The sequence below is a fragment of the Balaenoptera borealis genome (genome assembly GCF_965194805.1).
Source record: "Balaenoptera borealis genome assembly, chromosome: 4".
In the NCBI taxonomy this organism is placed as follows: Eukaryota; Metazoa; Chordata; class Mammalia; order Artiodactyla; family Balaenopteridae; genus Balaenoptera; species Balaenoptera borealis.
Window position 1 is genome coordinate 38,105,937 of NC_138861.1, and position 18,916 is coordinate 38,124,852.

At 38.8% G+C, this 18,916-nt stretch overlaps 1 protein-coding gene across 2 annotated transcripts in view; it reads right to left on the bottom strand.

Moving 5' to 3' along the window:
• Positions 1-18,916, bottom strand: part of PRMT9 (protein arginine methyltransferase 9) — a 30,758-nt gene that overhangs the window by 3,312 nt on the left and 8,530 nt on the right. For both annotated transcript variants that reach the window (XM_082388989.1, XM_082388988.1), the window contains exons 6-10: positions 17,239-17,345; positions 15,540-15,732; positions 13,523-13,706; positions 10,718-11,435; positions 2,798-2,951 (exon numbers count right to left, since the gene is read on the bottom strand). In XM_082388989.1, the coding sequence (XP_082245115.1) occupies positions 2,798-2,951; positions 10,718-11,435; positions 13,523-13,706; positions 15,540-15,732; positions 17,239-17,345 (1,356 nt within the window). The remainder of the gene's footprint in view (positions 1-2,797; positions 2,952-10,717; positions 11,436-13,522; positions 13,707-15,539; positions 15,733-17,238; positions 17,346-18,916) is intronic.

An 18,916-nucleotide genomic window follows, 5' to 3' on the forward strand; every position in this document is an offset into this window, starting at 1 on the left:
CCCAGTAGTTCTGAGAGTACAGTCAAGGTTGAGAACCACTGCTATAAACCGTTCCATCAATTTTAGTGGAAATGGAAACTTCCTACTAATAACTTTTAGCCTTCTCATTTGAAATAGAAAGGAAACTGTTTAAGAAGTGTGAGAGCAACTGTTCATGGTGAGAAAGGACACAGATATATCAACCTCTCCCTGGCCATCCTTGAAGGCATCCAACCTTTCCTCCCCATAAAAACAGCAATTCCATGCCATTTCCAGGACTCTTGCCCTATATCCCTATTTGCATCAGTCACCAGAAGAACAGCCCGAGATTCCTGTGTCACCTTTCATCACCTGCACTCTAATCCCCACACAGCTGTACCCATCCCTCATAATCTGTCCTCACTTGTTTCTCAACCTAGCCTACTGGCCACTCCTGTCATCTTTGCTAATTCCTTCTTAGATTTCCAATGTAGAGCTCATAACTTTGTGAGTTCTCTAGAATTTAGTTCTCAGCCCTCTTCTCTTTCTACACATCCCCAAGGTGATTGCATCCCGTTATTCTGGCTTTAAATATCTACCAAATCTGACTGCCAAATTTACATCTCCAGGCTAGCTATTTCTCTGAATTCTTATCCAACTGCTTAATGACCCCATAAAAACGGAAGCACAACCTGATCCTCCTGCTATTTTCCCCATATCAGTAAATGGTAACTATCCTTCCAGGCGCTTTCTCATACCCCATGTCCCATCTATCACAAAACCTACCTTCAAAATACATCAACAATCTTACCACTTTGCACCACAACCATTGCTACCACTCTAGTCTGAGTCACTACCACCTCTCTCCTGGATTACTGCAATAACCTTATGCCTCTGCCGGCTCTCCATGGTGGTCTACTCCCAATACAGCACCCATATAGCAAGCCTTTCAAAACAAGGCACACCTTATCACTCCTCTGGTCAATACCCTCCAGTTGTTTTCCACCCCTTTCAGAGTAAAAGCCAAAACCTTCACCACAACCTCTACAGGAGGCTCTACAGGATCTGGCTCCTAATACTTTTCTCACTGCATCCTTCATCCGACTCTCCCTCATGGTTTCCTGCTGTTTCTGAATACTCCAATCATGCTCTTGCCTCAGGTCTTTGCACTTGCCCTTTGACTTGTATATAGTTTGCTTCCTTGTTTCTCTCTGGTCTCTGCTTAAATATCACTTATCCTTGAGTCCTTTCCTTAGGCATTACCTAAATAAAATAGAATATCCCATCCCTCCAACTCCCATTCTCCTCTAACCTTCTCACGTCTCACCATCTATCATACTAATCTTTCTACTCCTTTGTTTATTGTCCATCTCTTGTTTCCTTATTGTCAATTTGAATGTTAGCTCCATGACGGCAGGAACTTATCTCTTTAATTTGATGACTATATTCCCAAAACCTAAAAGAACACACAGACATTTGCTGAATGAATAAATACATTTCTGCTGTTTTCTGTATAGCATTTTTTTTTTTTACAACCTCTCATTTTGTTTCATTGGTTCACTCAGTTGTCCGTGTAATAGTCAGATAATCATCACATTAGAGGAGAGGAGACAATATCATCTCAGAAAATGGGTGAGGGGACTAGGAAACGTAAAACTGCCAAGCAACTTTATGGAGCCTCTTGAGATGAGTGGTCGTAAGTAGAAGTGAGACCACAGTCAGCATATTCAGCTGCAGGGGTACTGGTGTAGAGAAGGCAGAGAGCTGGATTTAACCATGGTGAGATCTTCCCAGGCCAGCAGGAAAATGGAAAAGAAGGGATATGTGAAAAATATATCAACCATGAAACATAAGCTGTTAAGGAAAGGAGGATATGAGATGGGAGGCAGGGTGAAAAGATGGCAGGATTAAAATACCATAGATTCTGATGGAATCGAAGAATTGCTGATGTCAGGATCAGGAGAGAATAAGCTAGAAAGATAGGAGATGGTAGTATTTTGGGACCACACAAAGAATTTAAACTCCTCTGTCTTCTGGTAAGTGTATTTTGTTTATTAAACTCTCCAGAAAAACTAAGAGTAAATAAACTCTAAAACCTTAGTCTGCTCTGAAAAAACCATTTACTCAACAAATTTATATTTGTTTAGCAAGTATTGTTCATGGAAGATCTAACAATGCATATTCAAGAGCTTACCATCTATAGCCTTTTGATAAAAGGTTTAGATATCACTCCTTTAATTCGGTACTCAACATCCCACTTCCCAAACTGCTGCTTTGGCTTGCACGGCAGATTCCACCTATTTCCAACCCCAAACCTCTTCCCTAGACATTCCATCCACTCTCACAAATTTTATTTTGCTGCTAGTAGCTCTGCCAGCACTAAATCCTTGTTTCCCAACAGCCACTAAACCCCTTTTCCTAGGCTCCTACCTTCCTGCCCCTTGCAGTCTGACTGCCCAGCCATTAACTGCTCACACCTATCACCTGCCAGCCTGAAGTCTCAAGGTAATTAAGGGGTCATGTTTAGAACAGATGTCTCCTTCTGGCGGCTGCCTGTTTAGACAAGGAGCACACTTTTTCATAAGACTAAACCCAGTACCCTATTTTCCATTTACAACAGTGGTTCCGAGCAAAATCTACAGACTTTTGTCAGTAGGAACAACAGAATTCCTTGGCTATACTAACCCCTAGGTTGATTTTTACCAGTAGTAAGTTCCTTTGCTATAGAAAACTGATTACCATCCCAATCCAGCTAAACATAGTGACTGTAAAACTACAGAGAGGTAACGCAGACTGTGGGCGACAGCCAAGTGGTTGAACTTCTCTTCAAAACACTTACCTGAAACTGGTTAATAAAAGGTGCTACATTAAATCCAAGAGTTCGTTCTGTTCCCTGCACAGCGCTCTCCTCCACCAGGGTCTGCGATTCCACGAGCAACCCAAACATCAGCACGTACTGGGGAAAGATCTTACCTCCAGACTGCAGCAAACACCTGGAGGAAGGAAAAATGCTTTAAAAAGCATCCTGATTCTTCACATTCTAAAAGTACCAATAACTAAATCATGACTAATTGGGGAGCTACAGATTGTATATAATCTAACACACTTTGGTACCTGGCTGGTAGCTCAGAATGGCAGACCGCTTGAAAAGTAACCAGTCAGCTGGATGGATACAAGTTTTTACATTAAGGAAGAATCATCAATGGCTATTAAAACTAGTGGGTAAGGGGGACTTCCCTAACGGCACAGTGGATGGGACTCCGCGCTCCCAATGCAGGGGGCCAGGGTTTGATCCCTGATCAGGGAACTAGATCCCACATGCATGCCGCAACTAAGAGTTCGCATGCCACAACTAAGGAGCCTGCATGCTGCAACTAAGGAGACTGCCTGCCACAACTAAGGAGCCCACGTGCTACAACTAAGGGGCTGGCGAGCTGCAACTAAGGAGCCCACCTGCTGCAACCAAGACCCAGTGCAACCAGATAAATAAATAAATGAATAAATTAAAAAAAAAAAAAAACACTAGTGGGTGAGGGACTTCCCCGGTGGTCCAGTGGTTAGGACTCTGCACTTCCACTGCAGGGGGCACGGGTTCGATTCCTGACTGGGGAATTAAGATCCCGCATGCTGTGCAGTGCAGCCAAAAAAAAAAAACTAGTGGCTGAAAGTTTGATTAGGAAAAGGATACTTACATAGTCTCAAAGTATCGCCCCCATAAATGACTTACTTATTACAAAGGGAAAATAGCAACTTAGGGTGGAAAAACCTGATGGATACAACTTCAGCTAACTGATCTAAATTCACATCAACAATATGGGATAAAGCAACACCATGTGCCTTTGTGACAAAATTTCTGTGGTATTCCTCTGTAAAACGGGCAATCTGACTCTAGTAAGAAACATGAGAAACATTCCACAAAATAAAAGGCCTGCACTTTTCAAAACTGTGAATGTCATGAAAGACTGAGGAACTCTGGGTATATACCCAGAGAAAACCATTAATTCAAAAAGACACATGCACCCCAATGTTCACTGCAGCACTATTTACAATGGCCAGGTCATGGAAACAACCTAACTGCCCATCGACAAACGAAACGAATGGATAAAGAAGATGTGGCACATATATACAATGGAATATTACTCAGCCATAAAAAGAAATGAAATGGAGGTATTTGTAATGAGGTGGATGGAGTTAGAGTCTGTCATACAGAGTGAAGTAAGTCAGAAAGAGAAAAACAAATACAGTATGCTAACACATATATACGGAATCTAAGGGAAAAAAAAAAAAAAAAAGGCCATGAAGAACCTAGTGGCAAGACGGGAATAAAGACACAGACCTACTAGAGAATGGACTTGAGGATATGGGGAGGGGGAGGGGTGAGATGTGACAGGGTAAGAGAGTGTCATGGACATATATACACTACCAAATGTAAAATAGATAGCTAGTGGGAAGCAGCCGCATAGCACAGGGAGATCACCTCGGTGCTTTGTGACCACCTAGAGGGGTGGGATAGGGAGGGTGGGAGGGAGGGAGACGCAAGAGGGAAGAGATATGGGAACATATGTATATGTGTACCTGATTCACTTTGTTATAAAGCAGAACCTAACACACCATTGTAAGGCAATTATACTTCAATAAAGATGTTTAAAAAAAATAAAAATAAAAATAAATAAATACAGATATTAGTTTACTGTTGAAAAAATAAATAAATAAATAAATAAATAAATTCACATCAACAATATGGGATAAAGCAACACCATGTGCCTTTGTGACAAAATTTCTGTGGTATTCCTCTGTAAAATGGGCAATCTGACTCTAGTAAGAAACATGAGAAACATTCCACAAAATAAAAGGCCTGCACTTTTCAAAACTGCGAATGTCGTGAAAGACTGAGGAACTCTGGGCATATACCCAGAGAAAACCATTAATTCAAAAAGACACATGCACCCCAATGTTCACTGCAGCACTATTTACAATAGCCAGGTCATGGAAACAACCTAACTGCCCATCGACAAACGAAACGAATGGATAAAGAAGATGTGGCACATATGTACAATGGAATATTACTCAGCCATAAAAAGGAACGAAATTGGGTCATTTGTAGAGACACGGATGGACCTAGAGGCTGTCATACAGAGTGAAGCAAGTCAGAGAAAAACAAATACCGTATATTAACGCATATATGTGGAATCTAGAAAAATGGTACAGATGAACAGGTTTGCAAGGGAGAAATAGAGACACAGATGTAGAGAACAAACATGGACACCAAGGGGGGAAGCGGGTGGGGGGGATGAATTGGGAGATTGGGATTGACATATATACACTAATATGTGTAAAATAGATAACTAATAAGAACCTGCTGTATATAAAAATAAAATTAAAAAAAAAAAAAAAAAGACTGAGGAACTGTTCCAGAATAAAGAAGACTAAAGAAACTAAATGCAATGTGCGATCCTGGATTGAATTCTGGACCAGGAACAAAAAAGCTATAAAGGATATTACTCCAACAAATGGTGAAATCTGAGTAAGATTTTTCCCTTAGATATCAGTACTGTGTCCATGTAGATTTCCTAATTTTGTTAAGTGTGTGATGAATATATAAATGAGTGTCCTTTTTCTTACAAAATACACACCAAGGCGTTTAGGGGTAAAAGAATACGATATCTGGAACTTACTCTAAAGTGTTGAGAGAATAATAAAGCACATGTGGCAAAACAGTAACAATTTGTGAATCTGGGTGTAAGGTACATGGTTTGGTTCTTTGTACTATTCTCTAACTTCTCTGTAAGCTTGAAATTTTTTCAAAATAAAAAGCTAAACACTCTGAAAGGGAAAAAAAAAGTGATTAAAAATCCAAACACTCTATTAAGAGTGTGAATAAAGGGTTAACAAAACCCTTTCTCCTCCTACAGTTGATCCTGGATTCACCTTCTGTTTCCCTGGAAATCCCCAAAAGGTGGAATGTCAGCTGTGTTATCAGCAACCCTGCTTATGATTTTAAAAAATTTTAAATGCCTCTTAATAGGTAGATGCATCTGGATTGAGAGAACTGTGAACTATAAATGCCTGACAGGAAGCCACACCACCTCTGGGCTTCCCTGAGTGTGGGATGTCTTGTAACCACTTGTTCCCATTGCTGGGACTTGAAAGCTATGCCCCTGTGAGAAGTTCCTATATGAGATGTAAGGCTCTTAAGCCAAGGCAGCTCCCACGCCCACATGCACAGGGCTGTTTCCACACACCTGAGCTGTGTGGGAGGCATGAGAGCTAAGGGTGTGTCACCTACTGCCATCAAAGGAAACGGACGTGGAGGATACTCTAAGGCACTTTCATCGTTCGCCACATTTACAATCAAACGTTAAATCCCTCATTTTTACTGAACATTCCAAGTCGGTTTCCTCTTGAACTTCTAGGACAGGCTACTACAGACAGCTGGACTCTGTATTATCTATTGTATGTATCTTTCATAGTAAGCTTTCACTCTTAAATGTTTCTAGTCAGTAAGGATCTATTTATAAAAATACAGGACTAAATGTTTGACCAATGCATATCTAAAAAAAAATAGTTCCTGCAAGTTTCTAAAATTGTATGCCACGCAGTTTCCCTGAATAGATCATTGAAATCTTGACAAACTATAAAAACACCCCATTCCTCAAAACCACTTTGGCACTTCTGCTCTTAAGTTAGTTTCAAATTCTTCATTCTGCTTTTGCTAAACTGATTATCTCAACCATTTAAAAATGTCTAAAACCAGAACAACCACTGAATTATAACAACAAGACATGGTAACTAAATGTAATACAGGTCCCTTGATTAGAACCTAGACTGGGGAGAAAAAAAAAGCAACAGAGAATATTACTGGGATAGCAGAGAAAATTTTAATACAGACTATCTACTAAATAATAGTATTTTATCAATGTTAAGTGTCCTGAGTGTGATGTTATTGTGATATGCAGAGGAAAGCCTTTGTTCTCAGGAGATACACGCTAAATGTTAAAGTAAGGGGGGAGGTTATGAAGCCAACAGCTGTCAAATGGTTCAACAAATAAAACAGTAGCCTTGTGTTCACTGTTACTTTTCTTGCATTTTTTCTTTAAGTTTGCAATTTTTCAAAATAAAAAGTTGACAGAAAAGTTTACAATAAGTACACAGGCTTCTCTTCCTAAAGACTAGCTAACAGGGAGCCAAATCATAACCAGGTCATTTCATGAGCACAGAATCAGCAAATCTGAAAGTCAGAGATGATTCCAGAGTGTAATGGCATCAGTCTGACTTAGACAAGTCATGATGCGAAACCAGGATAATCTCTCCTCACTAAATATAAGTACGTGATCATTTAAGTTGTAATAAGTCCTTATATATATATAGGTTAGCCCAAAAGTGGACTCCACTCTGACTCCAATGCTTTATTCATTTCTGTTACTCCTTTCCTACCAACTTTTTAGCATTTTAGGTAAAGTCTGGTAGAAACTGAATCTCCACAATTAGTAAAATTACATACCGCAACAAAAACCACACAGCTGTTATCAAACTTCCAATCTATGCCTTTACCAAACCAGATAAAATTTTAACATCTTCCTAAGTGGAGAAACTTACCCATTTTCCTCAAATGGATGAAGTTTAATCCTGACAACCCATGTTATTAAATTTTCTGAACAACTGAAGTTATCTGCTAATTGTGATCCATTTAAATGAAAACATCTAATTTTTCTTAAGATCACAAAGTCTCAAATGAGAGACTAGCCACACAGCTTTATGTTGCTTGACTAATTCCCTCCACCCCCAAATAGCCACAAGAGGGTAGCGTTCTCTTAAACCAGCAAACAAAAAGCACATAGGTTAATAAAAGCCAAACTTCTAGCCATAAAGGGAGGGAGGGAGGGCAATACCATTAGGTCATTTAGGGAGTAACCAGAAATCAGGCTAAACAAGATGTCAAAAATACATCTGCTGAACCCTGAAAAGTCAGAAAAGGCTGAATCAAGTACTAACAACCATGCCAGAGAGAAATACTACACAAAAGCAAGTATGCAAATTATTTTAAAAGGCCCTGTTCACACTATTTTAATTTAAAATCTTAACTCAAATCCTTCTTAACTCAATGTTACCGTTACTAACAAGAATGCTTCTTAGTCATGTGGAGATAAAACAGTAATCGCCTTGCAACTCCACTTAGCTTTACTGACACTGAGTGGTTTGTTGTCACTTACACCACTGCAGCTGCCAGACTCCTCAATGGAATCCTCTGCAAAGCCAAGTAATATCTCTGAACCATCTGTGCCTTCAGAAAAAAAAAATATGTTCCAACTCAAAACTCTAACCATAAATGGCAAAAATTCTTCAGAAACTCTTCACTGTTTCCTTGTGATCCAACACGAAGTGTTTTAACATGGGTTTAAATTAAAAAAAAAAAAAAGCTCACCAGGCTTTTAAACTTTCTCCTGTATTTTAATCTAGTATGACTGAATAAAAGTTAATAATGAACATTTTAAAACAACGTTAGCAAAGGTAACTGAATACTTAAGTTTGTGTAGTGGCTTATTTTTTCCTTGCCTTTTTTTGGGAGGGTTGGTATCCAGTGAGACAGATGCCCTTTATCCTTATCCTAAATACAATCTATCCTCCCAACCCCTAACTGCATCCTCTTTGACCAGTCATGAGGCCTCCCCACTGTCAGCGGCTAAAGATAATAATAAAAGGCTTGGGTGGGAGTCGCTGCACACCTCCGGCCCCAGAAGCAAGGGAAGCTGACACCTCCAGGAGCACCTGGTAAGGGGCCTGTGCAGGAGCGTCGGCTGAAGGGCAGGGGCACTGGCTCTCCACTGTTACTCAGGAGCTGTTCTGCGGGACGGGGAGAATACTGGCTAAAACAGTGATCACGGGTGCTACCAGCATTTAGTTCCCAGAGGTGCCAACCATCCTGCAACACACATAGGACAGTCCTACCTAAGAACTGACCCCACCCCACCCCCTAAAAAACCGTCCCACCCAAACTGCCAACAGGACCCCTCCCTCTGCTGAGAAACACTGAAGGGGAGCTGTAGGCAGCTTTACATAAGTTGTTTCCCACTAACATAACTCATCAGTCCATCAGTGGATGGATAAGCAAAATGTGACATATACATACAATGGAAGATTACTCCACCTGAAAAAGGAAGGAAGTTCTGACATATACTACAACATGGATGAACCTGAAGGACATTATGCTAAGTGAAGTAAGAGTCTCACACACATACACGCACACACAAAACCAACAAATACTGCATGATTCCAGTCATATGAGGTACAGGAGTCAAACTCATAGAAGCAGAGAGTAGAATGGTGGTTGCCAGGGCCTGGGGGGGAGGGTGGGATGAAGAGTTATTGTTCAATGGGTATAAAGTTTCAGTTTTACAAGACGAAAAGAGTTCCGAGGATGGTTGGGGAAACGGCTGCACCACACTACGAAAGTATTTAATACCACTGAACTATCCACTTTAAGACGGTTAAGACGAAAAATTTTATGTGCATTTTACCACAATAAAAAAAAAAATTAGAAAAAGAATTACATCAAAACTAAAAATAAATAAACCATTAGGTAAATTGTACACCTTTCCAAGGTGATTCTACCAAATAAGTCAAACCTCATCTGTGTCAGAAATTCGTAGGGCTGAAATGCCTTCAAAGGCATCTAATCCAGCATCCCTCATTTTATAGATGAGGGAAACTGAGGACGAGAGATATTAAATGACTTAAAAAAAATTTTACCACTTCAGGAATTCACAGACAAATCTGAGACTAGAATCAACTTCCAGCTCCTTGTTCTATACTCTATCTAAAGTACATCTGTTTAAAATTTTAAGAGTGTGTGTGTTTCTATTTATATAGGTCAGACCTCTTGTGATATGCACAAGGTTGTTTTAAAGACTAGAAAATGGCAGTGATTTTTACTAGTTACCTCATAAGAAAAGGTAAGTGTGGTTAACAAAAGAAAATGCATATAAAACCTAAAATATAATTAACTATATAAGCAAATGTTTTTTTCCTGAACAATCTGCCTTTTGCTATTGCAGTTTGGTCTGCATTTCCACCACTGCTCCTATACTACAAAACAACCCCTGTTCATATACCACAAAATTCAAAACTATAAATTCATTTTACTTAAACTTGGGGCCCCAAATGTTAAATACTGCCATATTTTTCAGATCTGAGCGGCACAACTGAAGAACTTGGAAGCTTAGCCAGATTTGCTTTCAATTTTAAATACTAGGGTCAAGTTTATTGCCAGTAACCTAAACTGAAGGACAAATTCCTTAGGGAGAGAACTGTACTATAAAATAGAGATTTCAGGACCTAAAAGGACTGGGACTTGTTCCCAAGAAGCTCTCTGCTCTCCCAATACACCATCAGATGCATACTATATGTTTCTCATCAGTGTTTCTTATAAAGATGAAATTTGATTTTTCCTTATTTACCCTTGAATGTCTTCTTATCTGTTCTTATAGAGCTCTAATTAATTCCCTATATTATACATAGGCAGTCCAATCCCAAAGCAGGGTCTCTTCACACCTACAGGGCAGAGGTTCCTTTACAGAAAAAAAAAAATTCAGTAATGACATGCACAGAAAGAGAAAGACAAGAAGTCACAGTTCCTGAAAAGCAATGCTTGAGGAGCACACAATGATCACGACTCATTTGTGCAGTTACACCGTTAAAGAACTAAAAGAACTTACATGAAGTCTGAGCTCAAATAAACCAAAGGTTGTATTTTGTGTTTTACCTGGATATTGCCGCTTTTTCCATTATTTCCTGCTGAATGAGCCCAGATGGCTCAATGACATCCAGTATAATTATACTCCACAGCTTGTCTGATTTTGGCCTTTGCAACACAGCAGATTCATCTTCCACATGTCTCAACCAAAACTCAAGTGTTTCTTTAGGAAAGTGATTGGCTTCAGATATGAGGTCCAGAGTCATACGATGCTGGTCTTTCTCCACAGAACTGTAAGGTTTAACCTGCCCGAGTGTGCCAGCAATTACAGGCAGAACAGAGAAGCCCTCAGACACATCTAACACATACAAAGGTTCAGGGATGCTCTGTTCAGAATTATTCTGTCCGCTTTCACAGCTCATCTCGTTATTCTGACACTGAGTATCCATGGCCTGACCCAGTTTCTCCAGAGTCAGTGAAGACAACACTTTCTTCATTGCCATTTTAAAGCCTTCGTGGTATGGGATGTTATTAAGCAAAGCAATTTCTGTGGATTCCAATACACAAGTCTGCGCCACAGCATCTGGTTTACTGGTCTGAAGATTGGCCAGGGCACTACAGAGTTCAGCCTCATTTCCTAAAGACAGCAAGTCTTTATTCTTGGTAAAACTTCTCCCAACATCCATTTCATGTTCCGAATTGAAGACACTGATACTCTGGATTCTTAAGTAACAATCTTGACAAGACACTTCCATCATCACCTGGTCCCCCGGCTTTATCCAGTAGTCTTCATAAGACAGGAGGAAAGAAAAAAAATTGTAATTGATGAATATGAGTGTTTATAAGTCTGAGGATCACACAAACACCTCTGTCCTCCTGCCATTTTTTAAACCACGACAGGAAGGATTGCATCTATTGATTTAAAAGAATTAAGTGAATTAATCTATTCATTTCAAAAAAACCCAAAAAAACAAAACTAGGAAAATCCCTCCAGCTTTACATAGGGAAAAACTGAGGTTAGAAGATCCAATTGACTTACAGCATAATAGAGAGATTCAAGAGCTCATTATTGGACCTTACCTATCAGTATTAGAGTGCTTTCACTGTAATCACTAGGTACCATCAATGTCCCCAAATTGGACGGTGGGGAAAGGACTACAGGGGACTCTCAATCTTTGGTAACGAAGCCAACAATAACAAAGATAGATGAAATTCAGGGATCAGCACCAAACCTCACTTTAGCTTAAAGGGACATTCTTTTCTCTAAGAGAAATTTCCAAAAGAACAAGGCAGCATTCAGCAGCACCTTGTCAGTAATATCTCTTCACTGTAAGTACTCAGATATTCTTGCATGTTTAGGAATTTGAAAATATAAGGAAGGACTGAGTCCTACAATAAAGACTGTATCATGCTCTTATCCATGAGCTTTCACATGTGGTAAAACTTTAAAGTGTAAATGTATAATTGCAATTCCTTCTTATTAGCCATAGAGCCAGTTGGAAATACAAGTTGCTATTCTTGTGTTTACACATTTAAAATATCCTTTCCCAAAGAAGGACTTTTTAAAAAAAATACCATCTAAGTTACTGAAAGGGAGTTAGAATAAATAAACGAAACTTTAAGGTGCTATTTATTGAGTGCCAGTCACTATGGTAGGCATTTTACACCTAGTTTGTCTCATAATTCCTACAACAATCCTGCAACATAGGCAGCACCCTCCCTTTTTTGTCTTTTTTTTGGCCACGCTGCACAGCTTGCAGGATCTTAGTTCCCCAACCAGGGACTGAACCCGGGCCCTAGGCAGTGAAAGCGCAGAGTCCTAACCACTGGACCACCAAGGAATTCCCAGCATCATCCCATTTTTATACATCACATAACAAAAGCTCTAAGAAATAACCAGCAAGGCCAGCCAGGAAGTCAGTAAGTAGCCAAGACCCAATTTCAAATCTACCTGACTGACTCCAAAACCCACACTGGCCACAATACTATATTGATTCCATGACTTAATGACCTTGCCAAATTAGATCCTTGATTAAGAGACTACACAGAAGTAAATATTTATTACCTTCCAGTTTTAAAAAGGTAGAATTCTTCTATGTAATCCAACTGCTGTAAACTATATTGAAACCCATAAAATTGCTAGTAAAAAAATTCTATACAAAAAGTATCTTTAACATAGGACATCCCTAAGTAAGTCCATGGATTCATGAACTCTAAACTGCAAAATTCTGCACTTCTATGAGTGTGCATATTTCTAGGACCTGGGGCTCCACAGATGCTATCAGATTCTGTAAGTGGTAAGAACTCCTGCACTAAAAGCAGTACTCTTCCGCTGTGTTCCGTAAGAAATGGACTAGCATTTCTCTTATTTACTGATAACTAGAGTAATCAGAGCTGAAGAAATGATTTAATGATAGATATTTTTGAGTGGTATGCAGCAGAGTTGTGTTTTAGTCTTTTTTTTTTTTTTAATATTGGAATATAGTTGATTAACAATGCTGTTAGTTTCAGGTGTACAGCAGAGAGATTCATTTATACATATACATGTATCTAGTTCTTTTTCAAATTCTTTTCCCATTTAGGTTATTACAGAGTATTGAGCAGAGTTCCTTGTGCTATACAGTAGGTCCTGTTGATTATCTATTTTAAATATAGCAGTGTGTACATGTCAATTTTAGTCTCTCTTAACCACATATATTAATTATTTAAAACTACTTTTAAAAAAGAAAAAGAAAATTCTGAAAGATTTGACCAATCTCCCTTGACTGGTAACTTCATATTCATAGTGAATTTTCTGACACTGACTCAAATGCTTAGAGGATTAAAACAAAAAGTTTTAAAAAACAACAACAACAAAAATTAGACAAGATATACCTGCAAGGTCATGTACGGGGTAGACAGCCTGTTCCCAGCATGTTTCCTCACTAGGACTTGTGGATAAACTGTGTTCATCATCAAGCTGGAGTACAAACCAAACCACAATAGCATCGAGTATGCCTTCTTTAATAACAGGGATACCAATTTTATCAGGTTTTTTAGTTGCAAGACTTTTTAATTCCTGACAAAAATGTTAAAGGAATAAGAGGATTTTAGACATTCATTATATACTTGCCCCAATATCATATCAATTCCCATTTCTGTAAGTTCTCAGTCCTGCCCAGCGCCCTTAGGGGATCAGTATCTTGGCACACCTACAACCATTTAAGGCATGCTGGATGGGAAGCTCTGATATATGGTATATGGTAGTGAGTACCATACAGCTATTACAGACAATGAGGCAGACACATATTACTGATGTAGAAAGAAGTCCATGACACAGTGTTGAATGAAGGTAGCGAGTGGCAAAGCAATAAGGATTATTTTGTTTTAAAAAAGTGTGTGTGTGTGTGTAGACGATTAGAAGAGCAAGTCTGAAAAGATGTATTTCAACTGGTGACCTGGAGAAAGAAGGGCCTAGATTTTAAAAAGGAAGAAATATACTTTTTCTTCTTCCTTTCTACTGTATTACTTGAAAACGTTAAACAGGCAGATATTATTTTCAAAATTAAAGTCTTAATAAGGTGTTTTCATGTGCGTGTGGCAAAGAAAAATTAAAATAAGAAAAGGATAGCTTTGGAGTACTCAGCAGCTATGATCGTACTGTTCCCCATTGGAAGGCTGTTACATCAGAAAAGAAAGGCTCGTGAAGCTCAGCCACAGTGATCAATGCCAAAGTGTTAATTTAGCTCCATACCACCTCAAAAAACAAAAAACAAACAAAAAACCTAGTAACAGTTAATAGGGGAAAGCTTTCATTAAATTACAAAGATCTTAGGCTAAAATGACCCTCACAAAGTCTTCTGTGCGCAGGCAAGTTTCATCTCAAAAGCTTAATGTACTTAAACATTTAACCTTACGTGAAGATCTCCAGAGAAGGACTCGATGTAACCTTTCTCAATTTCCTTGGGCTCTTTCTTTGTGCAGTGCACCCCTCCACCACCCACACAGACACACCAGGGTGACAGCAACTTGTCCTGGTTTGCCCAAGACTGTCTCTGGGGAACCCCTCAGTCCTGGCAAGCCAAGATGGCTGGTTACATACAACCTAGAAGGTTGAATTACGTTTCATTTCAAGGAATACTGTTAATTTGAAATGGCACGATGACACAGAGAAGAGTCAGAAGACCTAGGTTATAACTCCTGCCCCTACATTCATACTTGGGGGGAATTAATGTAAGCTATAGTTCCTTCCTCTGTATAGCACAGGAAAATTATAACTGTATTGCAACACTGTTTTAAGAGCCACCTAAGAATACCCACGAAAGCACCAGGCACACTGTACATTCCCAAAAACCTTAGGGATTTTTTTCTCTGTATTTACAGTAAGTAAATAATTTCAGGAGGGAATTCTGGTTACCATTTAATCATTTTCTTTACATATAGTCAGTGGAATCCCACGCAAACTCATAAAATAAGACTGTCCTACGTATTAACTATTTAAAATAATGCATGAAATTTAATGCTTAAAAATAGTAACTGGGGCTTCCCTGGTGGCACAGTGGTTAAGAATCCGCTTGCCAATGCAGGGGACACAGGTTCAAGCCCTGGTACGGGAAGATCCCACATGTTGCGGAGCAACTAAGCCCGTGCGCCACAACTACTGAGCCTGCGCTCTACAGCCCGCGAGCCACAACTACTGAAGCCCATGCACCTGGAGCCTGTGCTCCACAACAAGAGAAGCCACCGCAATGAGAAGCCCTCACACCGCAAGGAAGAGTAGCCCCCGCTCGCCACAACTAGAGAAAGCCCGCGCATAGCAACGAAAACCCAACGCAGCCAAAAATATAAATAAATAAATAAATAAATTTATATATATTAAAAAAAAAAACAGTAACTGAACTTTTATTTTTACCTGAAGATTGTTGAAATTTACTGTCATAATTTCAAAGCACTCTGTCAAAGCCAAATATCCTCCAGGAACTCGACTCATCTTTTCGGTCGTATAAGGTTCAATTGTTTCTTCAGCATCTACAGAAGAATAAGCTGGACTCTGAAATTTCACACTGGCTGGCAAACAGATCCCAGCAATGTCCTTAATACCCACCCTGGTAAGAGGAGGAATAAGAGAGGAAAAGGAGAAAGACAGGTTTGGTTTTTTGTTTGTTTTTTTTTTTAAGAATCAAGTAACACCATCTAATATTAAATCCAGCAAAAATAAATATAAAAATGCAATAAAGCTTCATAGACAAAGGTTTCTTAAACACAATTATAAACACAATCACTAACTTATAAAGGAAAACAAATGATAAATAAGTGTACAATAAAATTAAGAACTCTGCTCATCAAAAGATACCCAGGAAGAAAGTAAAAAGGCAAGCCACTGAGTAAGAAAAGAGATTTATACTACATTACTCAACAAAGGGCAAATATCCAAAATATATTTTTAAATTCCCACAATAAAAGAAACACAAAAATAGGCAAAAGTCTTAGACACTGTACAAAAGAACATATCCAAATGACCAATAAGCATATGAAAAGTTAGTCACCAGAGAAATGAAGTTAAAGCCATACTACACAACCACCAGAATGGGGAAAATAAGTGTTGTAAGAATAGTTTCATACACTATTGGTAGGAATAGAAAATTAACAAGACCACTCTGGAAGACTTTTGTAGTTCCTGCTCAAGCTGAACATGACTATTCTAGATTCACTCTTAATATGGGAACCTCAGAGTGTCTGACATTTGCACTTTTAGGAACATAGCCAACAGAAATTCATACATACCACCACCAAAAGAATGTTCAAGAATGTTTATAGCTGTGCTATTTCCAATACTTCCAAAACTGGATATAACCTAAATGTCCATCACCAGCAAAATGGAGGAATGCACTGTGGTGCATTCACACAGGTATGAACAGTAGTTACCTACTAGTGAGGTTTTGGGATGATTTTTATTTTCTTCTTTTACTCATTAGTATTTCTTAACATGTAAATAGTTACATTTAACACTATCAAGGTATCAGATGGAGGGCCTCCTTAAAAAGTTCCAAAAAAATATGGATCCATATTTCAGCAAAATAAAAAAATTCATTAATGTTCAAGAAAAAAATGTAACCAAGAAACTTCTATAACTAAAATAATTTTTCACCTGTATCACACTTGATAAATCTCAGAATCTCAAGGGTAGAAAGATCCTAAAATTTCATCCCACCCCAACAGAAAACATTATAATATCAATAGTTATTAAGAAGAAAAAAATGGGAGAAATAAAATTATTTTCACATTGGAAATTTTTACTTCACTTTCTCTAAAATCAGTCTTAACTTAGTATTTTTCTCATGAATCTATCACACATCAAAAGGATACTAAGTTGTATCAAAATTAATTTTCCACTAGGAAACTGAAAGCTGATTTTAATCCTAGAGTTCTATTTTCAAAGAAAGTTTAAAAAAAGCAAAAAGAAAATTAAGACTAGAATAAACATCATGAATTTAAAGGTCAGAAAACTACACATTCTCATCCAAATAAATGTCCACTAAATAACCTCTGAAGTACAGTTTATGACTTAAAATTACTATTTTTTAATATTTACTATTTAAAAAATCACTTACCTATGATGTCTTCTTATCTCTGCACATTCTACTGCCATCCCAAATATAACAGCACTTGCCGGTATAACTTTCCCATATTTTTCACAATTACCATTTTCACCTTTGGTCTAAAAATATAACAATAAAAATTATATTCTGTTATATTTATGTCAAAATATGTGTGTCAGGGGCTTCCCTGGTGGCGCAGTGGTTGAGAGTCTGCCTGCCAATGCAGGGGACACGGGTTCGAGCCCTGGTCTGGGAAAATCCCACATGCCGCGGAGCAACTAGGCCCGTGAGCCACAACTACTGAGCCTGCACGTCTGGAGCCTGTGCTCCGCAACAAGAGAGGCCGCGACAGTGAGAGGCCCGCGCACCGCGATGAAGAGTGGCCCCCGCTCGCCGCAACTAGAGAAAGCCCTCGCACAGAAACGAAGACCCAACACAGTCAAAAATAAATAAATAAATAAATAAATTTTTTTTAAAAAATGTGTGTATGATGGCAAGCTATGAAAATTTATCAGAAAAAAACTTAAAAAAACAATAATTAAGATAAGCAAGACTTCCCTGGTGGCACAGTGGTTAAGAATCTGCCTGCCAATGCAGAGGACACGGGTTCGAGCCCTGGTCCTGGAAGATCCCACATGCCACGGAGCAACTAAGCCCGTGCACCACAACTACTGAGCCTGCGCTCTAGAGCCCGAGAGCCACAACTACTGAGCCCACGTGCCACAGCTACTGAGCCCACGTGCCTAGAGCCCTGCTCCGCAACAAGAGAAGCCACCGCAATGAGAAGCCCGCGCACCGCAACAAAGAGTAGCCCACACTTGCTGCCACTAGAGAAAGCCCGCGCGCGCAATGAAGACCCAATGCAGCCAAAATAAATAAATTAAAATAAATAAATTTAAAAAAATAAAGTACGCATCATGGGAAAGACAGAAGTTCATTAAAAAAAAAAAGATAAGCAGGTTAAGGGGTTTTTTTCCTTTAAAAAGTTTCTTTTATTTTCATTGCTATATATATGTATATATATCATATATACATACACACATATATATGTGTGTGTGCGTATATACTTTTTTTTTTTTTTCAGTACAAATAGGAGGGAAGGGAGGGAGGGAGGGAGGTGGGGAGCTAGAAATCTCGAAGTCTGCATACAACAAAAGACTATTCAGTATGACTTTAACTGACAGGCCAAAATCACCATTACCTACTGGAAAAACAAACTGCTCTTCTTTCAACCTTTCATTAGCTATTTTAAATCCAAATCATTTTCTGTAAGTATTAAATTCTTATTAAATGTTAAAATCCTTTCATTCATAATACATATATACAAACCAAATCTACAATTTACTGGGCCACAGTAGAGGATTTCAATGCAAAATATAACTTGGCAATTGTAAGAATCAGTCCCGTCCAAGCAGTAGCCTGGGTCCAACTGGTACCTTAAAACCATACCACGCCAGTTATCACTATATTCCCTTTTGATAATCTGCCAAAAAATACAAGCAGTGAAGGCTGTGAGACTGGAAGTACTTCCCATTCTCAACCCTACTCAAGAATTCCAGAGTCAATCCCTTCATAACGTAATCTCAATTCCTAAGAATTCTGTCCTGGAGTGTTTTTTGCCTATATACACCATTTGGGCACACAAGTATACACTGCACTATGTTATTAAATGTTTTTTCACACTGATTTC